General features: G+C 38.3%; 1 protein-coding gene across 1 annotated transcript in view; it reads left to right on the top strand.

Moving 5' to 3' along the window:
• The window catches only part of Csmd1 (CUB and Sushi multiple domains 1), a 1,525,237-nt gene that overhangs the window by 952,551 nt on the left and 546,301 nt on the right, over positions 1 to 26,385 (top strand). Inside the window, exon 6 of the mRNA XM_028766288.1 lies at positions 16,458 to 16,570. Coding sequence (XP_028622121.1) covers positions 16,458 to 16,570 — 113 coding nt within the window. The remainder of the gene's footprint in view (positions 1 to 16,457; positions 16,571 to 26,385) is intronic.

Genomic DNA, 26,385 nt, shown 5'->3' with positions numbered 1-26,385 from the left:
ATGTATATGTATATGTATATGTATATGTATATGTATATGTATATGTATATGTATATGTATATGTATATGTATATGTATATGTATGTACATGTATATGTATATATATATATAATGTAAGTATTTTACCATAATTTATCTTTTCTCTCACATGATTTGTTAAATATGTAATGCTTTAGGAAACATAAAAACAAAAAATACAACTGATGATAGGTTTGGGGAGGATAGTCTGGCGGGATAGTGTCCTGGCTACAGGAACAGACTATCTGATACTTATAACAAGAGGAGAGTTCAAAAACAGTTTTCTTTAACATTCCTTCTTGGGACATTTTTTGTGCTGCCTACTTTTTCTAGCAACTGAGAGGGCATGGGTAAGCTTTAAAGGCAGGCTTGACGGATGGACATGAGTGTAGACATTCATCAAGGTCTTGAGTAGTTTTCAATTTTCTGGGAGAGACAGGCACAAAGAACCCCTCCTGTGAGAAAGGAGTCAGAGTTGCAGCTTGTATGCTGAGAGTACCAAGCTGAGAAAATCATGGAGCCATGTTTGAAGGAAAGGCACACAAAAAACCACAAGTGAGTTCACGAGAGCATCTGCAGAGCGCCTTCCCTGCACTTATTTCATTGAAAGAGCAATTCATCAGTAAGGACTTTTTGAAAAGCCCTGAAGAGGTATGTTCTTCTGGCTCATAAAATTTATTTCCTGGAATTGATCCCTGGAAACAAATATGCTGATTCAAAGAATACGCTCACGAGATGGTTTAATGTACAGTTTATCAAACTATTAGCAATGAGATCAATGGCTGTGTGAGGATGTCTGTTGCTTAAGTGGGAATTTTCACTCAATGCGCTACTTTCCGTGCTTCAAGGTTTAGAGGGATTTATGAGGAAAAAGTAACAACATCCTCTCAGTGAGAAGAAGTAGCTTCATAGGATATAGAAATCGATGCTCAATTTTTATATCTAACTACACCCAACCTTGTAGAAGAACATTTCTAACGCTGGACATATTTTATAAATAACCACAATGGAGAAGAAAGCATAGTCACAAAGGTCACTAGGACTAAGGGAGTTGAATGGTTTTACTTGTTAATTGGCCATTTGTGCTTCATCTTTTGTGAACTCTCTTCTTAGTTCTGTGTCTCATTTTTAATACAGTTGTTTGCTTCCCTGATGTTCAGTTCTTTAGTTCTTTATATATTCCAGGGAGTAACCCTATACCAGATGTAAAATTGCTAAAGATCTTTGCCTATGCTGTAGGCTATGGCACTGGTTTAATGTTGGTGTCCTTTGCTCTAAAGAAGCTTTTATGTGTCATGAGATCCTATTTATTAACTGTTGGTAGGTTTTTAGTGCTGTGCCATCAGTGTCATGTTCAGAAAACTTTTCTTGTGCCAGAATGCTGCAGTCTATTCCACATTTTCTACTTTTTCAGATTCAGTCCCTGGTCTTATGTTGAAGTCTTGGATGCTTTGGGGGATGGGTTTTGTGCAAGCTGATAGATGTAGATCTATTTTCTTCTTTTACACACAGCTTTCCAGTTTAACAAACACAAAATTTTTTAAAGAAACTGTCTTTTTTCCAGTATGCATTTTTGGTTTCTTTGTAAAACACTGGTGTCTGTAGATTAGTGAAATTATGTTCAGGCTTTAATTCTATTTCATTATTAAGTTGTCAGTTTGTATGCCAATAGCATGATTTTTTTTCTTTTAAATTACTATAGCCATGTAACTCCCTTTGAAATTTGGAATGGTGGTACCTCCAGTGGTTCTTTTATTATTCAGAATTATTTTTGATATTCTAGGTTTCATGAAGTTTAAAATTGCTTTCTCTATATCTGCAAAAAATTGTGCAGGATTTTTTATGGGGATTGCCTTGAGTTTGTAGGCTGCTTCTGGTTGTATGGCCTTTTACAAAATATTAACTCTTCAGATCCTTAAGTGTGAAAGACCATTCAGTCTTCTGATATATTCTTCAATGTAAAATTTTTATTGAAGAAGTTATTCATTTGCTTGGTTAGTGATCCCAAGATTCCTTTATGTTGACAGGTTCATTTCTTCTCTTCATTTGTACACAGGCAGACTACTGATTTTTGTTTGATAAGTTTATATCCTACTTACCTTCTGGCAGTGTTTATTATTTGTAGGAGTTTCTGGTGGAGTCGTTAATCTTCTTTCCTTCCTACTCTATGCCCTTTATCTCCTTCAGTTGCTTTATTGCTCTAACTCAAACTTCAAATACTCTATTGAATAGATGTGGAGACTGGACATCTTTGTCTTATTCCTGATGTTGGGGGAAATAGCTTTGAGTTTCTCTACATTCTAGTGGATGTTGGCAGTAGGATTGTCATAAATTTTCTATAATGTATATATATGTGTGTGTGTGTGTGTGTGTGTGTGTATGTATGTATGTTTCCTGCATGCCTAATTTCTCTAGGACTTTTACCATGAAGAGATGTTGGATTTTTGTCAAAGGTTTTTCCTGTTTCTAATGAGATATCATGTGGGTTTTGTCTGGTTATATGGTGAATTATGTTTATTGACTTTTGTATGTTTAAGCATTCCTGAAGCTCTGGGGTGAACCCAACTTGATTTGACAGCTTTGTGATCTTTTATTGAATTCTGTTTGCAAGTATTTCACTTAGAAATATGTACTTATGTTTATAAGGGGTAATGGTATATAGTCTTTTCATTTTTATGTGTTTTGTGTATTTAGGGTATCAAATTAATGGTCGTATCATAAAAATAATTTAGAATTTTTCCTTCAGTTTTGATTTTGCAAAATAACAATGAATATTTGTATTATTTCTTGAAAGTCTAGTAGAATTCTCTACTGAATTCATCTGGTTCTGCACATAATTTTTTAAGTTGGAAGATTTGCAATTACTGCTTCCATTTCACTGGGGGTTGTGAGTCTTTTTAAATTACTTATTTGATCTTAATTTAACTTTGGTAGTCATATTTATTAAGAAATTGATCTATGTCTTCTGCATTTCATAGTTTGGAGGAGTACAGATTTTTTCAAAAGTGTGTCTTTATGATTTTCTAAATTTCCTCAGTGTATATTGTAATCTCCCTGTTTTCATCTCTAATTTTATTAATTTTGATGCTTTCCTTCTCCTTCTTTGGTTAATTTGACTAAAAGTTTCTCAGTATTATTAATTTTTTAAATAGCCAACTCTTCATTTCATTGATTCATATAACTTCTTGTTGTTGTTGCATTTCAAGTAGCTTGATTTCAGCCCTGGGTTTGATTGTTTCATCTAGCCTACTCTTAGATGTTATTCCTTCTTGTTTTTCTCTAGAGCTTTCAAGTGTATTATTAACATATTACTGTACTTTTAAGTCTACATAAAATAATGCCTTTTGTATAGACATTTTGTGCTATTAACTTGCCCTCTTAGAACTGCCTTCATGGTTTATCATAGATTTGGGTATGGTATGTTTTCATTCTTTCAATTCTAAATAGTAGTAGTAGTAATTCTTGATATGTCTTTATAAAATTTAATTCAGTAGTGAGATGTGAGATTTCAGCTTCCATGAATTTTTGTACTTTCTGCTGATTCTGTTTTTGATGATATCCAGCATTAATCCGTGAAAATGGGTACGGTGTAAGATGCTATTTCAATTTCTATATATCCGCTGAGACTTGTTTTATATACTAATGTATCCCTGGGATGTTGAGAAGAAAAATATGTTCTTTAGTGTTTGAGTGGAATGTTTTGTAGATGTCTGTTAGGTCCATTTGTCTTATGACATTTAACAAGCAGTGTTTTTCTATTTAGATTTTGTCTGAGTGATCTGTCTATTGGTGGGGGGGGAAGTATTGAAGTCACCCTCTATCAATATGTAAGGGTTACTATCTGATATTAACTGTAATTGTGCTTGTTTGATGAACTTGGGTGACCTTCTGTTTGGTTTATAAATGCTTAGAATTACAATATCCTCTTGGCAGATTTTTCATTTAATGAATACATAGTGTCCTTTCCTATATCTTTTGATTATTTTTAGTTTGAAGTCTATTTTTTCCAATATTAAAATGGCTACACCTGCTTGATTCTTGATTTCATTTGCTTGTAATATTCTTTCCTATCCATTTACCCTGAGGTTATGGCTGTCCTTGGTGGAGGTTTCTTGCAGCAAAATAAGGATCATATTTTCTAGTCAAACCTGTTAGTCTATGTCATTTTATTGGGGCAATAAAGACCATTAAAATTGATAGACATGAATAAACAATACTTATTAATTTGTTATTTTGTTGTTGTCGTTCTCAATCCACCTTTAAAATGAATTGTTATGGCATTATTTATTCCTTGTTTCCTCTTTGACACAGTTAATCTTCTCTTCAGACTGAAGCTCACCTTTTAGAACCTTCTGTACAGACTTTGATTGATTTAAAGAAATTATTAATTTTTTATCATGAATATTTTTCTTTCTTACTTAATTGTGATTGATAGTTCTGCTGGGTATAGTAGTCTGGGCTAGTACTTATTGTCTCTTAGAGTTTATAGAATACCTGTCGAGGCACTTTTGGCTTTCAGTGTCTCCATTGAAAATATTCTTCTCTGACTTTGTTAGGAACATTTTCTGTGCCTTTGTCCTGGGTTTATTCTCTTTCCCCTATACTTATTATTCATAAGTTTTGTCTTTCCATAGTGTCCCAGGATTCTTGGAAATTTTTTAACGTGTTATTCTAATGCATCTGTTTTTATATATGATCTGATGTTTTTCCTTGTAGCTCTTAATATTCTTTCCATGTTCTGTTTCAACTATTATGTTTCATAGGCATTTCTTTTCTTGTCCTGTCTACTTGATTTTTGTTATGCCTCTTATACCTTTAGAGGCATCTCATTATATATATATATTCTTCTCTGATTTTGTTAGGAACATTTTCTGTGACTTTGTCCTGGGTTTATTCTCTTTCCCCATATACTTATTATTCATAAGTTTTACTTTCCATAGTGTCCCAGGATTCTTGGAATTTTTTTAACATTTATTTTTTGAGTGACCTACCAATTTCTTCTGTCTTTAAAACATGATATTCTCTCTTCCATGTCCCACAATATGTTGATGAGACTAACCTCTCAACTGTTTATTTGATTTCCTTGTTTTTTTATTTATTTTGAGTTTTATGTTTGACTTTTCTTTAGTGATTCTGTTTTGTTAAATTTTACTGTATATCTCAATAGGGCTTCCTTACTTAACACCACTCCATGTGTTTTCATAGTTTTCATTGAGGACTTTGGAGGATATGGACATATTGAACATAGTCATAATTGCTATTTTAAAGTCCTTATCTTGTTCTTCAGCTAAATTGGTTCTCTTGGGGGCACATTACAATAGAATTGCTAGTTTCTCAATTATATTAGTTGTTCCTAATTGTGTTATTACACTCAAATTTAGGCAGCTGTAGTTAGGAAATTTGCAGTATTTTCTGTTGTAAATATATGGTCTCACAATTGTGGAATGGGTATTTGGTTCTTTGGTTTTAAGTCATTGGATCATTCTGGGTATTATGGTTCGGTCTCTGACTACTCTCAGATTCCTGTAGTTTTCTTTGGTGGTGATTGGAGTATAGCTTTACAAATGGCTGCAGAGGCAGAAGTAGGGGTACCCCAGCTCCAGCCACAGAAGGCAGAGAATCCAAAGGAAATAGAGATGAGATGGAAAGATGACCTAATGTGTGCAACAGCTGCTAGCCTCCTGAGACCTAGGACAAACAGAATGGATAAAGGAAAAGAAAATATCATTAGCCTATGTCTGTCCCAGTCAAGCAAAGGTGTGGAATCCCTGGTAGAGAGCAGTTCTGTGAGTCAGTGGTAGTCACAAAGGAGTAGAGGTGAATAAGTAGGGGTGTCTAAGGAGGAGAAGGAGCGAGAACTAGCAAACAAACAGTCCACACCATGGGGCCAAGTCTCAGGGGATGGAGGGATCCTCTGTTTTGTTTAAGAAAAAAAAATATATATATAACATTTAGTGAATTGTTTTCCTATTAGATACATTATCTTTTTAAAAATTTCTAAACTTTTCTTGCAAGTTTGTTGTAACTAAAAAAAAAACTACTGTTGGAAATTTATCTTGTTATTGGATTCTATGGAAGGTTCTTAATGATGATCAAGATGGGTAGAGTACTTTCTGTCAAGGGGCATTACATCCAGCTGGTGTCTTTGTGAATATTAAAACTTCATAGATAAAATGGAGAGTGAAAATGCAGGTGGTCATTGATTTTAATCAATAGAGCTGTCATTATTAATAATGAAAAGACACACCTTTAATTAATTCTATCAAACATGACTTTTCTAGACTGGTTTTGTAACAAAATGTACCTGCCTTAATATAGATTACTGCCTTAATATAGATTATTTGTTGATTGGGTGAGACATGGACTATTCCCATCTAGTCAGATGAAGCATAAACTAGCCTTCCTTGTCAGGTGAGGCACAGAATAACCATCCTAGTCAAGTATAGACAATCTAGCACTTCTTGTGCTAGCCCTACTGCTAAAGCAAAAGATACACAGGCTAGACCTTTTTGTCAGAGTAGGTACAGTCTAGCCTAGACTGGTCAAAGGACAGTATGGGCTAAACTTCCTGCTGAGAATGGTTCAGGCTACTCACCTTGCTTAAATTAGTTACATACTAGCCCCTTTGTTTAGAAGAGGTATAGGCTATCTTTATGGTTATCTTTGATGTAGGCTATCCTTCATAATCAACCTCTGTATGCATGTTCTATGTGAAGTTGCTAGTCCTTCTTGCTCTCACTGACCCCATTAATTTATGGAAGATTCTTGACAAGCAGTGAACACTTGGTGGGATTTTCTTCAGAAAGACTGTTTGCTAAGATGTACATTTTCTGAATCCTGCTGGAGTTTTTGTTAGATTAGCAATTGGGGGATTATAATGTTGTGAACTAAGCTTAGGATAAGCTTTGCTTCTAAGAGTTATACCAATAACTGTGGTGCTGTGCTGACTCTGCTTATTCACTAATAAGAAAATTACAACTATCTGCCAGAATGACAGGAAGAGGGCAGTGACAGCCCTTGACATTTCTATGAAAAGAAAACTCCATCTAACCCTTGGTCTTGCTGCATGGGAATCCTGAAGCTGCCTGCTGTCTGCTGTCTGCTGCCTGTGGGTGTTCTGAGCTCCTTGGACTTTTACAAACTGTGTCTAACCCTTGCTTTCACTACATGTGAATCTCTGGAGCTACCCACTGCCTGCAAATGTTCTGAACTCCTTGGACTTCTGTGCACATACCCTCTGGCTGTTTAAAGCTCACACTTAATTCACAAGTGGAAACCTGGGGGACATTCCTACTAGAATTGCATTTCTTAAGTGAACTTACTAGAGACAAATCTTGAAGAGTATTCTTCCCCAGAAGTTTGGTGCCACTGCACCTCCAGCTGTCTCTAAAGATGTTCATGGGATGTGAGCCACCTGAAGACAAGTTCAAATGTTTACTCAACCCCGTGAAACCAGGACATCACACACTACTTACAGCCATATTGACATTTGTGAAATTACAGAGTGTGGGGACAGTGGAGAGCAGCATTCCCCCAGTAGTATAAGGAGAAAAATAAGGAGAGCCTTGGAAACTGTCATTTTCTGATGCGATATGTAGACAAACTGAAGGAGATGGGTAGAATAGTAGAAGAATGGATGATAGATAGATATGCAGATGATAGATTATACATAAATACTATAGGTATACAGATGATTGTAAGCACATAGATTATAGAAAAAAGAGGTATAGATAATAGATAGGCAGATGATAAAGGTAGAGATAGATTTTAGATTCATAGATAACACTGACTGATAGGTTTGTATATAGATAAGTGATAGGGGATAGGTGTTAGAAAAATAGGTAGATAGGTGATAGATAATTACAGAAGACTGACATACACATAGATGATAGGTGGAAAGATGATGGGTAAATAGACTGGTAGATGATAAATAAATAATGGACATATATCAACATATATATATGTGTGTGTGTAAAATATGTATATAGAATATTTGTCTATATCATTATGTATGTACAATATCTACACATATAAGTAATATAGTTATAAGTGGAGATTTTAATACAGAAAAGTTGTACACATATAGATGGAAAAGGTACTAATTCGTTGCTTGGTAAGAGAAAGGTTGGAAAAGGGAGGTCTGCGAGGCACCAATATGGCAACACCAATAACAATGTAAGTTATATTTGCAATATAACAATATGAGATTAGCAACCTAAGACCTAGGTGAGTTGAGTGCCTGAGGCCACTAAGTGTGGTTAGTCCAGACCACTGGACTCCAGTATGTGTGTGTGTGTTTACCATGTTATGCTTGAAGACCTTCACAAATGTAAGAAGAAAACAATTATCTTTAGGAGAGTGCTCGCTGTTCTGTGCTTCAGCCTGAAGCCTGTGTGTACCATGAGTGACACAGGAACACTACTGCTTACTGGGCCAGCTGGAAAACAGTAGTCAATGGCTGAAGTCACATAGTTAGCATCCCAGAGCCCTCCTGTACCTTAAGAAGGGTTAACTGTGCCTGTAATGTCCAGGTATGGTGTTATGACACAAAGGAGAGATGCAGATACCCAGATTGTAATGCTAGCTGGAAAAGACTTTTCCACCTTACGACTTAAATGATGCTAGATATGACATCGTGCCTACCATCAAATTTCCCCTGGCACAAGAGAATACACATAGATGATAGGTGGAAAGATGATGGGTAAATAGACTGGTAGATGATAAATAAATAATAGACATATATCAACATATATATATGTGTGTGTGTGTGTGTGTAAAATATGTATATAGAATATTTGTCTATATCATTATGTATGTACAATATCTACACATATAAGTAATATAGTTATAAGTGGAGATTTTAATACAGAAAAGTTGTACACATATAGATGGAAAAGGTACTAATTCGTTGCTTGGTAAGAGAATCTTCACCCACTGGCACTAGCCGGTGGGTGAAGATTTTGGTCTTGGACTCAGGAAAGTTTTGTGAAAAAATAAAGGACTCACTTCACATTCTTGAAGTGATGAAAGAGGGCACTTCATTCATCCAAAGAGCAAAGATAAAACATGTCCCATGGAATATGCATTCCTTTTATTAGCACTGTCTAAGAAATGAATATCAGTGATTTTGAAATTCAGGGACATTCTGAATTTTTCAACATCAGTCTTGTAGTATTAGTTATGAAAGTTGATTGCAGAAATATGTTTATTGACTATTGTTCTGAAACTGGTTTACCAGATGAAAACAATCAACTTAGACACATGGTATCTCTTTTGCCTGTGTCTACCAGCATGAGGGTGAATGATAAAAAGGATTTGTTAACTGGGTATGCTCCACCTGCTTCTGCATTGTCCCTGGGCTCTCAGCAATCAGGCCTGCTTTGGTGAAATAGAAATGCATACCCTGATGCTTGATGAACTCAGAAGTTCTGGAGCATTTTAGGCCTTCAGTCTTGACATCTAACAAACTGTTTCCTGAAAGCTATGAGCAGATTGAAGGAAAATGAGCCAGAAACCTTCTCTGGGATGAGTGAATTTCAGTCTCTTTGTCTTTTGTTTTTCTTTGTCCTCTCTCTCTCTCTCTCTCTCTCTCTCTCTCTCTCTCTCTCTCTCTCTCTCTCCTTCCTTCTCTCTTTCTTTCTTACACTCTCTCTTCTTTCTTCTTTCTTCTTTCTGTCTTCTTTCTTTCTTTTTGAGGGGTGAGATGATTTTTTTTATTATACTGTTTGCATATGTATCAAAATTCTCTGACAAAATGTTACTTTTTATTCTTGAATTACTACTTTGAGTTCTAGATTTTCCCCCAGCCCCATAATATCAAAATAACATACAAATTGAAAACTATGTAAGAATATTCTGACCAGATGTCTGGTCAGAGCTATGGATGCCATCATGCAATGGAAGGTCAGTGTTATCTTGTTGTGGTGGACAGTCGTCAGATGTGCATGGTGTGTGAGGGGAGCTCGGTTTGTTACAGAAGGAGAGCCCTGTCATTCCTAACCACCACTGATATGCTCTCTGATCTTTTCCATTCAGTGTGATGATGATACTGTTTGTTTAATATTGTCATCATTTAGCTGCAAGCACATGTAGCCTTCTCTATGACAAAGTGTACTCGATATTGTAGGTTTCACTTCATGATGAGTTGCCTTGCTGAATGTAAGGACTTGACTACTTCATCTATTCTATTTCTCTATGCACAATATTCTGAGTGTCTGACAGAAACCCAGCCTTTATATAAGTCTAGAAGGCAGCAGGACCAGCTTCAGGGTCACATGCAGTCATTAAGTAAGCAGTGCTGCTACTTAGAACATGTGTGCACCAGGAAAACCCAACTTGTCATGAAAATACGTAACATAGGAGAGATGTAGCCTAGGAGGCAAGATCAGGCTTCTCATAACATGAGATCTGGTGGGTGAAGGGCAGAGGTGATAGGAAAACACAGAAGTGACTGTCCTGTGTATTGGTCTGCTTGTGTCCAGATGATGCAGGGAAGAGTTTCCTGAAGGAAGTACTTGATATGATTCAAAAGGAGGTCATTAAGGAAAAACTCCTCTGTAACACTGGTTTCATATTATCTTGTTGGTTATGTCTTTCTCAGCAGGCATACATGTGTACCCATGAGTAGTTTTGAATTGGATCACTACAATATTTATAAATTGGGTATAATATCTAATTTACACAACAAATATGTATATATACACATATATACATGCATGCATACATATACAATCAGACATCTCTTTTGACATCAGTGCACTGTAAAAGTTCCTTTTCATTACCCTCCCGCCTATTCTAGAAGTTTTACATGGCCCTGTATACCTTAAGTTCATAAGAATTTACTTTACTTGTAATATGAATCACATATTAAAAATTAAAAATACGGCATTTTACAAGTTCCATATGTGACCATATTATTCTATTCAACTCTGGTTAAAAAAAAAAAGGTACATGAGCCCCCACACTATGAATTATTTCCCATTGCATGCCTATTAGAACATAGCAGAAAACCACATATCATCCATAGGCTGCTCTTCTCAAATCTATAAGCAGCACTTTGAGCTAATAGGCCTATTAAACTATTTAGTCTCCATAGACAGAACAGATCATTTAAAGTGTGTCCTAGTATCTCTAATAGGTTCTGAGTTCTTAATCATCATGAAAAGGTTTTAACTGCAGAGGGATTCCCCCCATAATCTCTATAATGATTTTCTAAAACTGCAAGAAATCTGCCTTCTAGTCAGAAGTGTCCAAACAGAGCAAAACTGAAACCCATTAGGGTTTCCAAATGCAATTTAGAAAATGATATCAATACGTCGATTCTACATTTTTCAAGTTGCATAGGCAAAACATGAGTCACCAACCTGGGTCCATAGAACTCAGTTGAACATGTTCAGCCCCTTCCATCATGTAAAAGAATGTCCAAGCTGAGGGATGGCTGAGTGAAAAAATAAGTAATAAGTGCCTTATAAATAGAATCCCAGAATTTATGGCAAAACTATTTGGAGAAAGTGGAACAAATTGGCTTGCTCTATTTTGCCTCAAAGCAGGCCATCTCAAATTGAGAAGTCCCACGAGTCCTACGTTTATTTTTACTTTTAACAGAAGCAGAACCTTGTTGAGGGCACTGAATGAACATGAAGTTTTCCATTGCTTTAAGTGGCTTCATTTGACATTCTTGAATGAAGCAAGAAGTGATTCTCTCGGTTCCATCGAAGAGACACTTGGGCCTATGAGCTCCTTTTCTCAGTGATATGATGAAATATCTGAGAAGAGTCAACTCTAGAGAGGAGGGGCTTTATTTAGGCTCACCATTTGACACTATGCTCCATTATGATGTAGAAGGCATGACTGCAGGAAGATGAGGTAGCTAATCATATTGCTCTCAAAGTCAGGAAGCAGAAAGGGATGGATGTAGGTGCTCAGTCACTTTTCATTCAGTCTGGGAGCCCAGCCCCCACAATGTGCTCCAGCCCAAGCTGCTGCTCTGGTCCAGCGGTCAGGGTCTAGCAAGAGAGAGAGTGGGGATGGAGGGGCAAGAGACGCGAAGAATAGAGACAAGACAGAGGGTCTGATCAAGTCTCTCTTTATTGAAAGGAAATCCTGAGTATTTGTATGCTTTACCACGTGCCTTGCCCTTGTGGACAAGCAGGAGAACACAGATGAAGGCACTTTGCCATGTGCCTTGCAGTGTGGATACCATGTGCGCCGGGGCACTAAGCAGCAAAACAAGATATGTGAGAAAAACAAGATGTTTATCAGAGTGTGCTCAGCTGTTGCGGGCTGTTGAAAACAAGTCTCTTGTCAGGGTATATGGCCTGAGATGGCTGCAAAGATGATAGCCGCTTTCTGCTAGGAGGCGGCTCCCAACAAGGATGGTGCTGCTCAAAGATGGACTATGTCTTCCTACTCTCTGTTTCTGCTCTGTGGATGTGAGGAGATTAACTGCTTCAAATTCTTTCCTTCCTTTCCTTGTAGTAATGGAATATAACCTGGAATTGTGAACTGAAAACAAACATAAACAAACACCTTTTTTTTTCCTGAGTTTCTTATCACATTAAGTTCCTGGTAAGTTACTTTATCACATTACCAGAAACGAAACTGAGATACAAGTCCTCTTTTGTTTTGTCACATGCTGATCTAACATTGAAAACCTCACATGAAGACACCCATGACATGGCTGTCAGACCACCATTAGGGAGACTGAGGCAGGAGAATGACAAGTTTCATTTCAGCCTAGTCTACATAATGAGACCCTGTTTTCTAGGAAGAAAATATGCACACATATAACATATAGAATTAGACATAGATCATCAAGTGGTTCCCTTTCCAGTTAAACCAATAAATATGCATACATGGGCAATTGTATTCAGTTCCACCCCACCTGTACACACACACACACACACACACATAGACACAGGCATACACATACTTAAGAAATAAGTTTTTAAAAATAGATTAATTACTTCTTCCTGGTTAGTAATCTTTAAGATATTTTTATTTATTTGTTTTTTATTTATGTATATGTTTGTGTTTGTGAGTCTGCATGACCTGATAGAAACTGTGTGAGTCCAAGAACCAAAAGAGGGTATTGGATTTCCTGACACCCAAGTTATAAGTGGAGATGCACTCCCAGACTGGTTCTGAGAACTGAACTTTGGTCCTTTGAATCAACAATGTGCAGCTTAATCACTGAGCTAATCCTCCAGCCCTCTCAAAGTAATTTTACACATTGTCCCAGTTATTCTAAGACAGAAATCAGCAGTATGTTGCCTGTGAGCTCACTATGATCCATGGACTCAGAATAGGTTTCATAATGTAAAATAAATTATATGAAATATATATGCCAGAATCTGTTGACACTATACTCAGTTGTTGAGTAACTGTGAAGCACCTTATGGCTGGTTTTCAATGATAACAAACTTACTAATTGCAAGGAGGCTAATACCTTATACCCTTGTCAGAAATGTTTGCTGATCGATACAAACCTGCCCCTTCTTATGGGTTAGGTCTTCCCCAAACCAACATGATCAAGAAGGCATTGGTTTAAGAGTGCTGTAAATGTTGTCAAGCTCCTGAGATGCAACACCAACTTTTTGTGAGGATTAGAATCATTAAAATAACAGGTTTTAAAGCAGAAAAAAGTAGACATCTATTTCGATTATATTAAGCCCAATGGGTAAATGAAAGTAAAGTAAACTGGTTTTGACCTTTTAATGATCACTTCACATTTCCTTTTGGCATCCTCAGTATTACCTGGAGGTGTGTGATTGATAGAGCAAAGGAAGAGGAAATAAAGCCTGTTTGGTAATCATTCCTGTTAAGCTGCCTGAATTGTACTTGAGAAATCCACATAGTGGTGGGAGATTATTTGAATGAGTGATATAAACACTTATGATTTGACAAATCATGGTAGTACTTTCAATTCTAAATCAATCCTGTACATTTCTAAAGTTTGCCATTGAAACTGAGCACCTGGCCTAGTGGCCTCAACCTCAGCAGTCCCCAACACTGTTGTTCTCCCTGGTAGTAGATAAATGAGGAGACATTTCATATATACAAACGCTGCTTTCCTGTGCTTAGAGACAAAGTACTCAGTTTAACCACAGAGGTAGAATACTATAGGGGACTCTTGGAGCAATGTAGCTAAACTCCACAGACAAGTGTTCACCAATAAACATCATTTCAAATAAAGATTTGGCATCCAGGACACAAAACAATTGCACTGTGCATAGCCACAGTTTATCTCAGCACCAGGAAAATTACATTAGATGCTAGTCCACCTGATTTCCACTTGGACTGACTTTATATCCATAGAATCAGTCAACCACAGATCAAAAATATTTTTAATTGTATCTTCATTGAATATGTAAAAGCATTTTCTTCTTGTTATGCCCTAAATAATACAGAAAGACACCTGTCACATTATCTTTATGTTACGAGCCATCCAGAAATGCAGAGATTATACACTGGTGTTATCTATATTAGGGCCTTGAGCCTGTGAATTTTTAGCCTTGTTGGAGAGGTATCCATTGTGTTTAATGAGTAAACACTATACTTTATAGATGGTAAAACTTGCTTACTTATCATGATCTAATTCTGGAACTTTCTAAGGCTTTGCCAGCATATAGTGGTAGTTCTGAATGTTCAGAGTAGTGGTATGCTAAGAACCAGCCTCAGGTTGGAAAGGGGTTCTGAGGTGAGGTCCTTGAGGGCAGTGAAACAAACTAATAGAAGTCAAATTATGGGTTATAAGCTGATGGCTTATGTTCTGCTTGAGATATCTATCCAGATTGTTCTCTCTGTGTGTTCTGCTTGAGACAACTTTCTCTTGAAATCCAAAAAATTCCCTGGATAGCTCATCTCTTACACATCAAAAGCCCAGTCTTTTATTTACATATAAATTCAGTTATTACCTCAGGTTCCTTTTTGATTATCTCATGAATCAGCATCGTGTAACTCCAGCCCATTGATTCATAGAAGGAGACAGTAAGCACATTCTTTTTTAATATTGTAAAAGAATTCAGAGGTCTGCCTGCCTTTGTTAAACACAGACAATGACCTAGCTGATTGGGACCCTGTCATGAAATTACCATTCCTAGAATGCCTGGGCCTGGGCCTAAACTTCCTCTGTCCCAGGTTGACTAGGAATATGTCTGCCCTTATAAGCACAAATAAAAAACTTAGCTGGGTAGAATCTTTCCCTGCAATCACCATTCCCTAAATCTCTTAACCTCCTGCCTTAGTATCTTTCTGTCAAGCTGGCTTTATAGTGCAGCTTCCTCTGTTCTTTTAGATCTGTGAAGTTCTTTATACAATTCATATTGTATCCTTGTATTTTGCAGAGTTGATAAATTGTATATTTTTGAACACATGTTTCCATAGTTTTTTTTCCCCACAGCCTTAAGGACTGTCAGGAAGGTCTCAGCATTTACAATTTTGCTAAGAATTTAGACATTCCTTCACCTTCCAGACTTGTGCTGTCTGTGATTATCATGAAGTCATTATCTTTGGCAGAGAGGACATTCCTTGAAGGAAAAACATGAAAATATGTACACTGTTATACAAACAAGCCTTATGTCCACAGCCACCACCAATGCTTGTGGAGGACTATGCCCTGCTGACTCTGATCCAGGGGCAGAAACCAGGTCATGCCATCTCTTGTATGGTTCAATCAGACTCAGTAGTGGTAGAACTGAATTTCTAGTGTACAGTGATGCTGTGTCCCATGTCTTACTGAGTATATCTCCAGTCTTTTTGATTCTTAGGGTCTTTATGACATGAGCATTGTTTAGCCCTTGCAATTCAAATCACATTACAACAGTAGCAATAGAAGATGCCACTATCTAGATGACTGAGCTGACCATTGGAGAGCAGAGAGGCATTGTAAACAGTTCTGAGAAATTGATTACATCTACTTTTTAAAAAATAAACGTTACTTTGGTAAATTCTCACCTTATTATATTATTCTGATATCTTTGACAATCTCAATCTCATAGAAATCTTTCTTAATATGGTGGGAAAAGGTTCCTAGGGTGAGTCTTACAGGTGGACTGTGGGAAAATAGTCTACTTTCAGACATGATAAGCACCAAGATACCTCAGTTGTATACTTTTAGTCCCCCTTTCCTATTTATGATTCATTATGATCAAGGTCCTGAGAGAAGGAATTGAGAGATCAAATCACATCTCCTGCATCCATCATTGATAAAGACAAGAAATGTGAAATCCTTTCAAATACTTTCATGCCTTCGTTTCAGAATAGAGTTGTCCTGTTTTGCCCAAATCAATTTAAGATGTGAAGGCAAGTAACAACCGACCTCTACTTGAAGCATCTCAGGAGACTGTCAGTGATCCGATTTAAAAACAGGTGTGATAGTGCCATGAGACATTTGATCTGTTGGTTTCAAAGGATATCTCCCTCCTCTTTCTCTTCTCCAGGCTCACAGGCATGAACCTCCCATCCCCTGTGATCAGCAGCAAAAACTGGCTCCGTCTCCACTTTACATCTGACAGCAATCACCGGCGTAAGGGGTTCAATGCTCAGTTCCAAGGTAAGAAGGCACTAACTGAATAAATGAAAAATAAATAAGTAACTGCCAGGAACATCCTGGTCCTTCTTCATTCTGAGATTTTGTGATATTACCAAAGAAAGAAAAGGAAACTTATTTTTAAAAATTCTCCCATTTATGTAGAAGCAATCAACTTTGGAAGGTGTGTAGGAATGATGGGCCAACACTGGTTAACGATCCGTGGGCCTCTGACAGTCTATGACAGTAACTGGTTTAACTGAGGCATAATCAAGCATTAGTTTATAAATTTATATTAGCATTCATTGTACTTACCTTCCATATAGCAAATAAACTTTCACTGTAGTTTGTGTTATTACAGGCTTAGAGTAGGTGAGTACACAGGTTGTATTTAAAAATTCAAATGAATCTTGACACAATATTTAGTTTTAAAACATCCTTATACTTGAAAAGCATAGCTATTAGATTTAGTAATTTACACATCATGAGCCTCAAAATAAAGATAATATTATTTAGCCAAACATAACTGTCTTTAGCAGTGTAATTCAGAAATATTCTCTTTGCATCTGATTTCTTCTATCATTTATGCCTGGATCCTGCATATATCTAATTATCAGTAATGTTTATTAATACTGCAGAAAGGGATTCCATTGATAAGTGGGCAACAGAAAATCATTCTACTTACAAAAATTAACATATTCTAAGTTCTGGATGGGGAAGAAGCTCACAGGATCCCATCACTTCCCTGATGAACTTTTGGGTCCCAATAGACACAAGGAGAGGTAAAGTCACTATGTCTTTGTCCATGTGCCCACTGGTGAGTTCCCCTGGATAATTTCTATCCCATAATATCACACAGCCTTGTTTCAACTTTAATTTACAAACAAAAACAAAAGCTGGGCAGGATGACAGGAATTGGAAAGGAAGTTAATTAAAGTGAATTTTATGAGTTATAGATATGCCGAATAATAAATTCAATAATTAAAAATAAAACATTACAAATGGACTCCCTGCACTCTCCCCATATGTGAGCTCCCAACCACATTCCCTCAGTTCGCAAAGCACAGTGTGGTGATTTGAATATGCTTGTCCCAACAGTGGCACTGTTGGGAGGTGTAGCCTTGTTGGAGGAAGTATATGTATCATTGTGGGAGTTGGCCTTGAGACCCTCCTCCTATCTGCTTGCAAGACAATCTTCTCCTGTTTGCCTTGAGAACAAGCTATAGAGTTCTTAGCTCCTCCAGTACCATGCCTGCCTGAACACTGTGATGATCATAGTGGACTGAACCTCTAGTCCTATGAGCCAGCCCCAGTTAAATGTTGTCTTTTATAAGTTACCTTAGTCATAGTGTCTATTCACAGCAATGGAAACCCTAACTCAGACACACAGAAAGTCATACTTATAGTACTGTGTTTTTGTTCCTTGCTTAAGTAGAATAAAGAAAGATATTTCTATGGGATGAAATCTGGGTGGTGTAAAGTTGAGCATAGGGCTAGGGTTTATTGCTGACTGACCAGGCCTTGGAAAAGGTGCAGACATAGATGTCATCTGACCTGGAATCTAGTGGTTTTCCTTCACTCTTGTAAATTTGGGTCCTCATTGGGGTCATGGACCATTGGCCTGCTTTCCCATGTAGTGTTAGAAGTCCTTATCTTTACCCTCAGACTGCAGTCCATCATCCTGGACTTCTACAGTAGGAGTATCCTATGGTTCCACATATCCTGGGTCACAGGCAAAGCCAAGGGCTTTATTGTAACCATAGCTACTTCTGATGGACTGTCTTTAAGGCTACCTAGCTTCTAGCAGTTGCTGTAACATAGTACATGGAAAGGAACTGCTGGTAGAGGGAAACACTGTCCCATAGACACAGATTTGACAGAGTGAAGAAGAGAACACTAGGTCTGGTGGGGAGTATCTCTAAAGCTTCTGTGTGTTCACTGACATCAGTGGAGGGACCTGACTCTGAGTTAAAGTGGCTACATTTGGTCCTTAAAACTCTTCCAGGCTATTCATGTAGTGTGGTGGCTTTGTAGCCTGTGAAGTGCTGAAAAAGAACCTTTTCTTAAAGCTTTGGTTATTTTCTCACCAGTGGAAAATGTTTGCAGTATCACCCCTCAAACCTCATAATTTGTCTGATAGGAATAAGTGTAGAAAATATAATATGTGACTTGAAAGTGACCCAGGCTGAAAGACACAAGTAATACACTGACTATGGGAAAAATCAAATACATACAATTTTAAAATTGTAAAATTTTAATCTACATTTCTGAAATTTGCAAATATATAAAGTGTAAAGTAAAAAGTAATAGAAATAATTATTGCATGTAATTGTAGTCTGATTAAATATAATTTGTACCAGGGTCTAAAAGAGTCTCCAAGTGATGCCAATGTATCAAATCACATAGCCCTGGCTGAACGGCTGTATAAGGAAACCCTGTCCATTAATTCAGGTCCAACGCATTGGAGATAGATGAAGCTACCTCCGTGTTCATGAGCTTCTGTGACTTGGGTGTTATTCTCTGACCACCTCTCAGCAGGTCCCCCCACACACACACGCAAAGGTTGGGTCCAGACTCCATACTTCCCATCCAAAAAGGACATTGTCCTAACAGAGCCATCAATAAAGACATCAGGAAATTCTAAACTGAGTTGTGCCTAATGTAGGACATTTAATTTCCTAGCTCTAGAGGGCAGGCCCATCATCAGCAAAGGAAAACTTCAGGAAGAGACAGAATGCTGGTTCTAGGATAAACTCATGAATGCCAGAGATCAGGATACATGATAGTAACTTAGGATGTCATCTTCCCTGAGTCCTCCCCAGCCACCCAATACAACGTTCTGGCTGAAGTTAGTCTCAGATCACTAGTGAGAAGCTAATTAAATTGTCACATAGGGAAAGACATTCTATATCAGCCCCTTTCCCTCTGCCTGGTTTGAATACCACAGAGCTTCTATACCTATTTTTTTTTAATTTTAACATAGTAAGGGGGATTATCCACACATTTGGTCAATAATTGTAGCAGTCAAAATGCATGCAGAATTTACCAGATTCATGTACCCTACTTTATAAATAGTCCTTTGTAAAAGGTTTAGGGTGTATGGTTGTTTTCTCTAGTTTTTGATAGAAAAAGAGAACTTCAAAAAATGCCTTTGGCAGTTAGAGAAATATGTATACCTGAGTATGATAGAAAATTCTTATAGGCCAGGAAACCAAAAAGGAATAAATGAGGTTGGGAACAAATGAGACATTTCAGGGGAGGTGTGCGGAAGACAATAGAAACAAAGTAAATAGTGAGAAAAATCAGAGCCAAGGAGACATTCATGAAAATAAAACATGTTTGAAAACCGACATGGAGACCTATGACTTCCTGAGCCCATTTAATACATAAAATAAGTTAAAAACACATTTGTAGCTTTGCCACATTGCTGAGCTTTGTGGTGGTCACACTTGTCACTTGTAATCACCCCTACATGGTGATTCTTGAGAATTAAGAAACATGGGACCTCCTGGAAGCCCTCTGTGGCTTCTATCTGCCCTTCACATTCCAATGACCTTCCTCAATGAATGCTTGCTGTGTTCTCTCAAAGGAGATGGTTTCACCGAGGTAAAACTAAAGAAAACATTCTTCTAGTTTTGCAACCTGTCTTAGCTAAGTAAGCAGCCAATGTCATAGGATATCCCCTCTTGTCTTCTCTTGTGCTTTCTAACTATCTATCACCTCCTAATTCCTTCTCCATGATGTCATCTTGCTTCTCCTTAGCCCTTCCCTCCTCATTCCTGCCATCTTGTCATGCCAACAGCAGAGACAGGGATGATTGGCAAGGCAGATAGCTCCATGGCTGCTCCTATAGGTGTACACTCAATTCTAAGATAGTGCTGTGTACAGAAACTTCTGCACAGTAGGCAAAACCCCTCTGATAGATCTGCAGTATCTGCTGCATATATTGGCCTCATAGCATATGACAGATTTATGTAGGACACATTATTTCTCTCAAGCAGCTGAAAATGAAGGCCATTCTTTATACGTTGCCTCCACCATTAATTATAATTAAACAAGAACCTTGTTAGCCCCATCCATCATCTGGGCGTTTTTGATGTCTACAAGATGAATTTTTAAAAAACATATTAATCTTGAACCTTGAAAGCCTATGTCCTGAGTAGGCTTCTCTGAGTTGGGTTCCAGTTCTCAATATATTCACCTGGCTATCAATAAAATCTTGGTTTTCACAAGATGCAACCCCCATTGATTTCTGTAATGAATAAATCATTGTGAAAGAAAGTGTTTATAATAAAGTTCTAATTTAAGTAGGGAACACCCTGTCTCATAAATCAAGCAAAAGTCAGACGGCAGCTTTAAAGCTTGTGTTGACACAAATAATTAGCTTGCTTTTTAGGTTATGGCTCTATATAAGCATCGATTTTCCTTTTATTTAAAACGCAGACCTTTATACAAAATGAGGACTTCTGTGTTATTAAAAATGCATTTGGGAAATTGAAACTTCATGTGCCCAGATTTATAAAACCTATATGTTTCCCATTCTTCCACAGGCACAATCCTTGCAAGTGAATTGTAGACAAGAGCTCTAAAGGCAGGAACCTGCTAGGTCCTAGTGTCAACACATGTACATACCTCTCTCCAGTGAACACTCGATCTGCAGAAGTATAAGGAGCAATAGACAGGGTGAAGAAGACGCTTGCCTGACTTCTCTTAAATCACGAATGCAAAAGGTTCAGATCCATAAAGTGCCCCTAGGCCATTGACTTCAAGAAAGAAGCAGGCTGCTAGGGCTGCTCTGGGGTTAAATGAGTGGTAGTGGGAATCACCTCCTTACTACCACTGGGGGTGTTTCCAGGTAAATGGGATGCCAGGGAAAGTATTTTTCAATACAAATAACTAAAAGTAATCTTATTCCAAGTTAAGAGGTAAACTTCTAAAAGTTCACCTAACTTTTATAACAGAAATATGTTGATAAACAAATTTACTGAAATTGAACACAAATAACTACCTCCTACCCCCCAGAATATACTTTCATTTCTCTTGGAGCAGAAGACATAGGCAACTGCCAACTCCACAAACATTTGTTCCAACTCTTGGCTGTTTTAGCAACACACATATTATTAGCCAATACCCCTCTTACTTTGTCCCTCCTTCATATTGTATTCAACAGACTAAAGTATATATACTTCTCAGACATGAAAGACTAGGAAGTATCCAGTTCAGACTCTTGTGAGAGCGTCTTCTCTTATAGGAGGGTTGGTCTTGTTTGATCTTCCCTAACACATGCAAGTTCACCTCCTGATGCAGATGTAAGCTTGCTTTGCCTAGCTGCACAGCAGACAGCACCCTTTATCCTCTTAATTCTCTGGGTCAGGTCAGGGTCCTGTAGCACTGGTCTATATATGCAAGAAACACCTACTTCAAGGCTAGGCTTCCTGGCTTTGCTGGAGTGATAGGTCACTGTGGGAGGGGCCTAGAGTGCCGTAAAGTCAGAATGAAGTTCACTGTCTCACACAGGCATGAGCATGAAGTCTAGAGGGTAACACAGTGCAGAATACATGGCACAGCCAAATATTAAAAGGAAATAGGTAAGTGAATTTATTTACACAGGCAGCTTGGTTCTCTTGCAACAATCAGTATTATTCAAATGTACATTTTACCTATCATTGAGAAGTTCACAGAATTTTCCAGAAAGTGACCACCCTCCAGATCTCCCTTTCTGCTGATCTTAATGCTTCTATCCAATTAAGCCACTGTTTCCCTGCACAAGAGATGCTGTGTTTACTCTTGACCATTAGGTAACATCACAAGTCCTTTGTGAACCCAAGAAATGAAGCCCAGCAAATTGAGAAGTGAAGATGCCTGTCTGCTGAGCCCTACTTCAGTCCCCACATCCTAGGATAGAGCTTAGTTTGTGTGTGCATGTTATCAAAGGTCTAGCATACGTGGTAATATCTATTGGCAAACACCTCCAAGTGCCTCACCACAGTGGCTCTGGTGTTTCCAACAGAGAGCCTTTGTCATATCTTCATTGAACCCCTTAGAGTGAAAACTCCACAAGAGAGGCCAGCTTTTGACCTGGACAGCCATTGTGTAGCATGTAGACATGCTACTGTCTCTGGATGCTTGTGGAGTCCCTGTTTGAGCATCAAACTCCACATTTTAGCTCAATGAAAGATTTTTTGGTGTTTTCCTTTGCTTCCTACATGTTAAAAAGACCATTTCCTATTTAAGTATTCTCATATAAGCTTCTACATATATCCTAGGCACAAGGACTCAATCAGTCCTGACCAGTCAGGTCTCAGCAGAGAAATCATGAGTGGGAGGCCAGGAGGATGGTTTTGTAAAGCAGGCCAGAGTGTGTGCCCAGGTTTCTTAACCCAGATCCTCAAGTTGGTGGTGCTATTGTGAGCATCTTCTAAGAGAGGGGGAAAGACAAAGCAGGTTGACCCTGTATTTCAGTCAACAAATCCTGTTTCCCAGTCCTCTGGATTCATAGTCCTCAACACAGGCCTCCATTCCTGCTCAACATCAATGTGTCTTCCCAGTGTTGGGGGGTCACTGGTGTGTACTACTACATAGGGCTCTAAGATGTGGATTTCCTGCCCACCTTCCTCATGATGTCATTCTAGAGTCAACTTCTCCTTCCCTGCTGCCAATAGCAACCTCATGTGCTCACTGTTTTATACTGTTTTAGGATCCACTGCATCTACTTAGTGCTCAGTCTGCCTGTATGAGCACAGGCATGGGGCCATCTAGTGGAACATGGGTGGCCTCTCCTGGGCCAGATTCAGAAAGATCAAAGACTCTTCCCCTCCCCTAATCCATTGGCTGTTAGAGGTGGGGGTTTATGAGTCTGTCCCTCATCAATGCTGGGATTCTGGGTGACTTTATCTTGTGCAAGCCTTGTGTATGCAGTCCCAACCTCCATGAGTACCTGTGTGCAGGGTGCTGTCATGTCCTGTAAATTCTCTTTTGCTACAGACATCTGCTTCCCCTTCTAATAATTGACAAAAAAATGTCCAGACCCTGGAAGTGAAGTAAAAACTATACTGTGGAAAACAAAACAAAACAAAACAAAACAAAACACAACAAAACAAAACAAAACAAACAAAAAACCAATGCTTTCAAAAGGCAAGTGCAGTTGAGAACTAAATCAACATGACACTTAAACATTTAACTTCAATAGAATGAGTTCCTGATTGACACTTCTCACTCCTCTAATGGAAGCAGTGGCTGAGAGATTGTGCAACAGGTTGGCCATGCATGAGAACCTTTGTTTGGATCCCCAGAACCCACATCAGGTCAGATAAGCCAGTACATACCTGCAATCCCAGTGCTCCATGGTGAGATGGGAGACAGAGATACAGTCTCATGGGTTGCTGGGTGTATGCAGTGGCAAAAAACACAAGACCCGACTTTAAGCATAGTGCGAGGTGAAGCCTGAAGATTGAGATTTTCTTGGGACATGTACCCCTCATGCACACTGACACTCACACAGACAGACATCCACAGAGGAGCACGATGCAAATGGTTGTATTTGTCACATACTCCTTTGCATTTCACAGTTTTGTATTTGATACCTGTGAGGGCCAAAGTAACTTAATTACAGCCATCTTAGCATAGAACAGAAGTCTGGCATCTGTTTTTCTGTAGCTTTAGACACAGTGAGGCAGTTCATAAAGACGAATGTAACCATTACCTATCTACCTTGAAGATTGCTCAGCTTCCTTGCTGAAGGACTCTTAATGGGGAAGGGGCTGAGGAGGTGGCTCACTGGCTAAAGCCCTCAGTGCTGCAAGCCTGTAGACTAGAGTTCAGATTCCAGGGCACACAGAAAACCCAGGCAAGTGTGACATTTGCCTGTAGTGCTAGCACTTCGGAGGCAAAGACATCAGGAGATCTCTGGGGCTGGTTGACTATCCAGACTAGCTCAATTAGCAAGCTCAGGTTCAGCAAGACACCCTGCCTCAGTAAGCACAAGTAGAAAGCCATCCAAGAAAATATCCACTGTCAATTTGGAGCTTCCACACGTGAAAGCACAGGTTCACATGCACTCATATACCCACATATGTACACCCCCCCCATACACACAAAATTACAATAAAAGGTCTATATTAGTTGTTAATAATAAACTTAAATTTTAAGTTATTTTTAGTTAACTTACAAGATTATTGGTGTCATTGTGACAGTTTTCACATGTGTTATTTTTATCACTCACCATGATTATCTCCTCGGAGAGTTCTTATCTGCTCTCTCTCTCTCTCTCTCTCTCTCTCTCTCTCTCTCTCTCTCTCTTTCACACACACACACACACACACACACACACACACACACACACACAGATGTGTTTCATATGGTTTCTCTCTTTCCCCCATCAGCCTTTTTCCATTTCTTCTTCCTTCCAACCTTGTCTTCTCCTCATATCTCATACACATACCCATGGTTGGTCCCATCTATGACAAAGCATGTGATACTTGTCTGTATCTGGCTTATTTCACTTAACGTGATTACCTCTGACCCCACCCATTATCTAGTAAATAGCAGTTTGGTGGTTCTTTGTGTTGAATAAACGCCACTATTTCTATATATAGCATGTTATATATTGATGCATGTGTTGATGGGGTTCCAGGCTGTTTCCATTCATTGGATACCATGAATAGTGGGGCAGTAAGCATGGCAGTCACATGTCTTCAAAGCACACCCATGTAAAGTCCTTGACATATCTACCCAGGAGTGTTATAGTTAGATCTATCCATAGATCTCAGCTGGTTGTTCTAGGCAGGAAGCCTGTAGTTTCATATGTTTGTACAGGTTTTTTTTTTTTTATCAACAGCATTTAAAGAACAAAGTGAAGTTTTTTTGTGCTATTGGCTAGTTAGAGCTTCCAGAGCAGGTGTTGAAAATTACAGAAAAGGGAGGGGTCTTCCTGGATGCTCAGCTCTTCCTCTGCTTTTTAGCAGGATGACTACTGGAGGCTTTGTTCTCTAGAACCTGTGTCAGGTTCTGCAGATGGTGAACATGAACTTTATTCACATCAAATTTAAAGTCATGTTCAGAAATATTAGCTTAAAAAACAGCCCTGGGAAGCACATGTAATAAGTCCTATCTTTAACAAGAACATTTCTACACAACAATCGCACACCCTGTTGAGCTTGCTCTGATGGCTGAACCCTAACATTTTATTATGATGAATCAAAGATGTTAATATTTCTTTGAATTTTGATATCTCTAAAAGGAGATTATTTACTTGACAGAGACTCCTCTGGCCTTGTGATACATAAAATAATTCTACATCTTACAATCAGCAGTGCTAGGGTGACTGGAGACATTTCTCTTTCCTCCCAAAATGTCTTCTGTTTGTTTTTCATCAGTTCTTCAGCCAGCGCCCCCAGCAGTGCCACAGTTCACTGACACAGTGCATGAAGGTTAGCAAAAGCGTTTAGGGAAAAGTAGAATGAAGCAAGAAGAAAACGTCAGGATTTGTGGGAGAGATGGCTAGTTGGTTAAGAGCACTTGATGCTCTTCCACAGGCCAGGCCTGTGTGCTGGCTCACGATGGTGTGTTTCTTCAGTCTCAGATCTGAAGTCCTCTTCTGGACTCTAAGGACACTCACTGCATTGGTTCACATATATACATACAAGCAAAACACTCACACACATAAAATAAAAATAAAGAAAATATAGTTGGGAATGGTGGTACACTCCTTTAATCCAAGCATTCAAGAGGCAAAGGCTGGCAGATATCTTTGAGTTTAAGGACAGCCTGGTCTACAGAGTGAGTTCTAAGACAGCTAAGACTACATTGAAAGACCTTGTCAGAAAAGAAAGGAAAGGAGG

This window comes from Grammomys surdaster, unplaced genomic scaffold, assembly GCF_004785775.1.
Source record: "Grammomys surdaster isolate TR1022 unplaced genomic scaffold, NIH_TR_1.0 167, whole genome shotgun sequence".
NCBI lineage: Eukaryota > Metazoa > Chordata > Mammalia > Rodentia > Muridae > Grammomys > Grammomys surdaster.
Note: the sequence above shows the minus strand (reverse complement) of the source record. Positions and strands in the feature narration are given on the sequence as shown.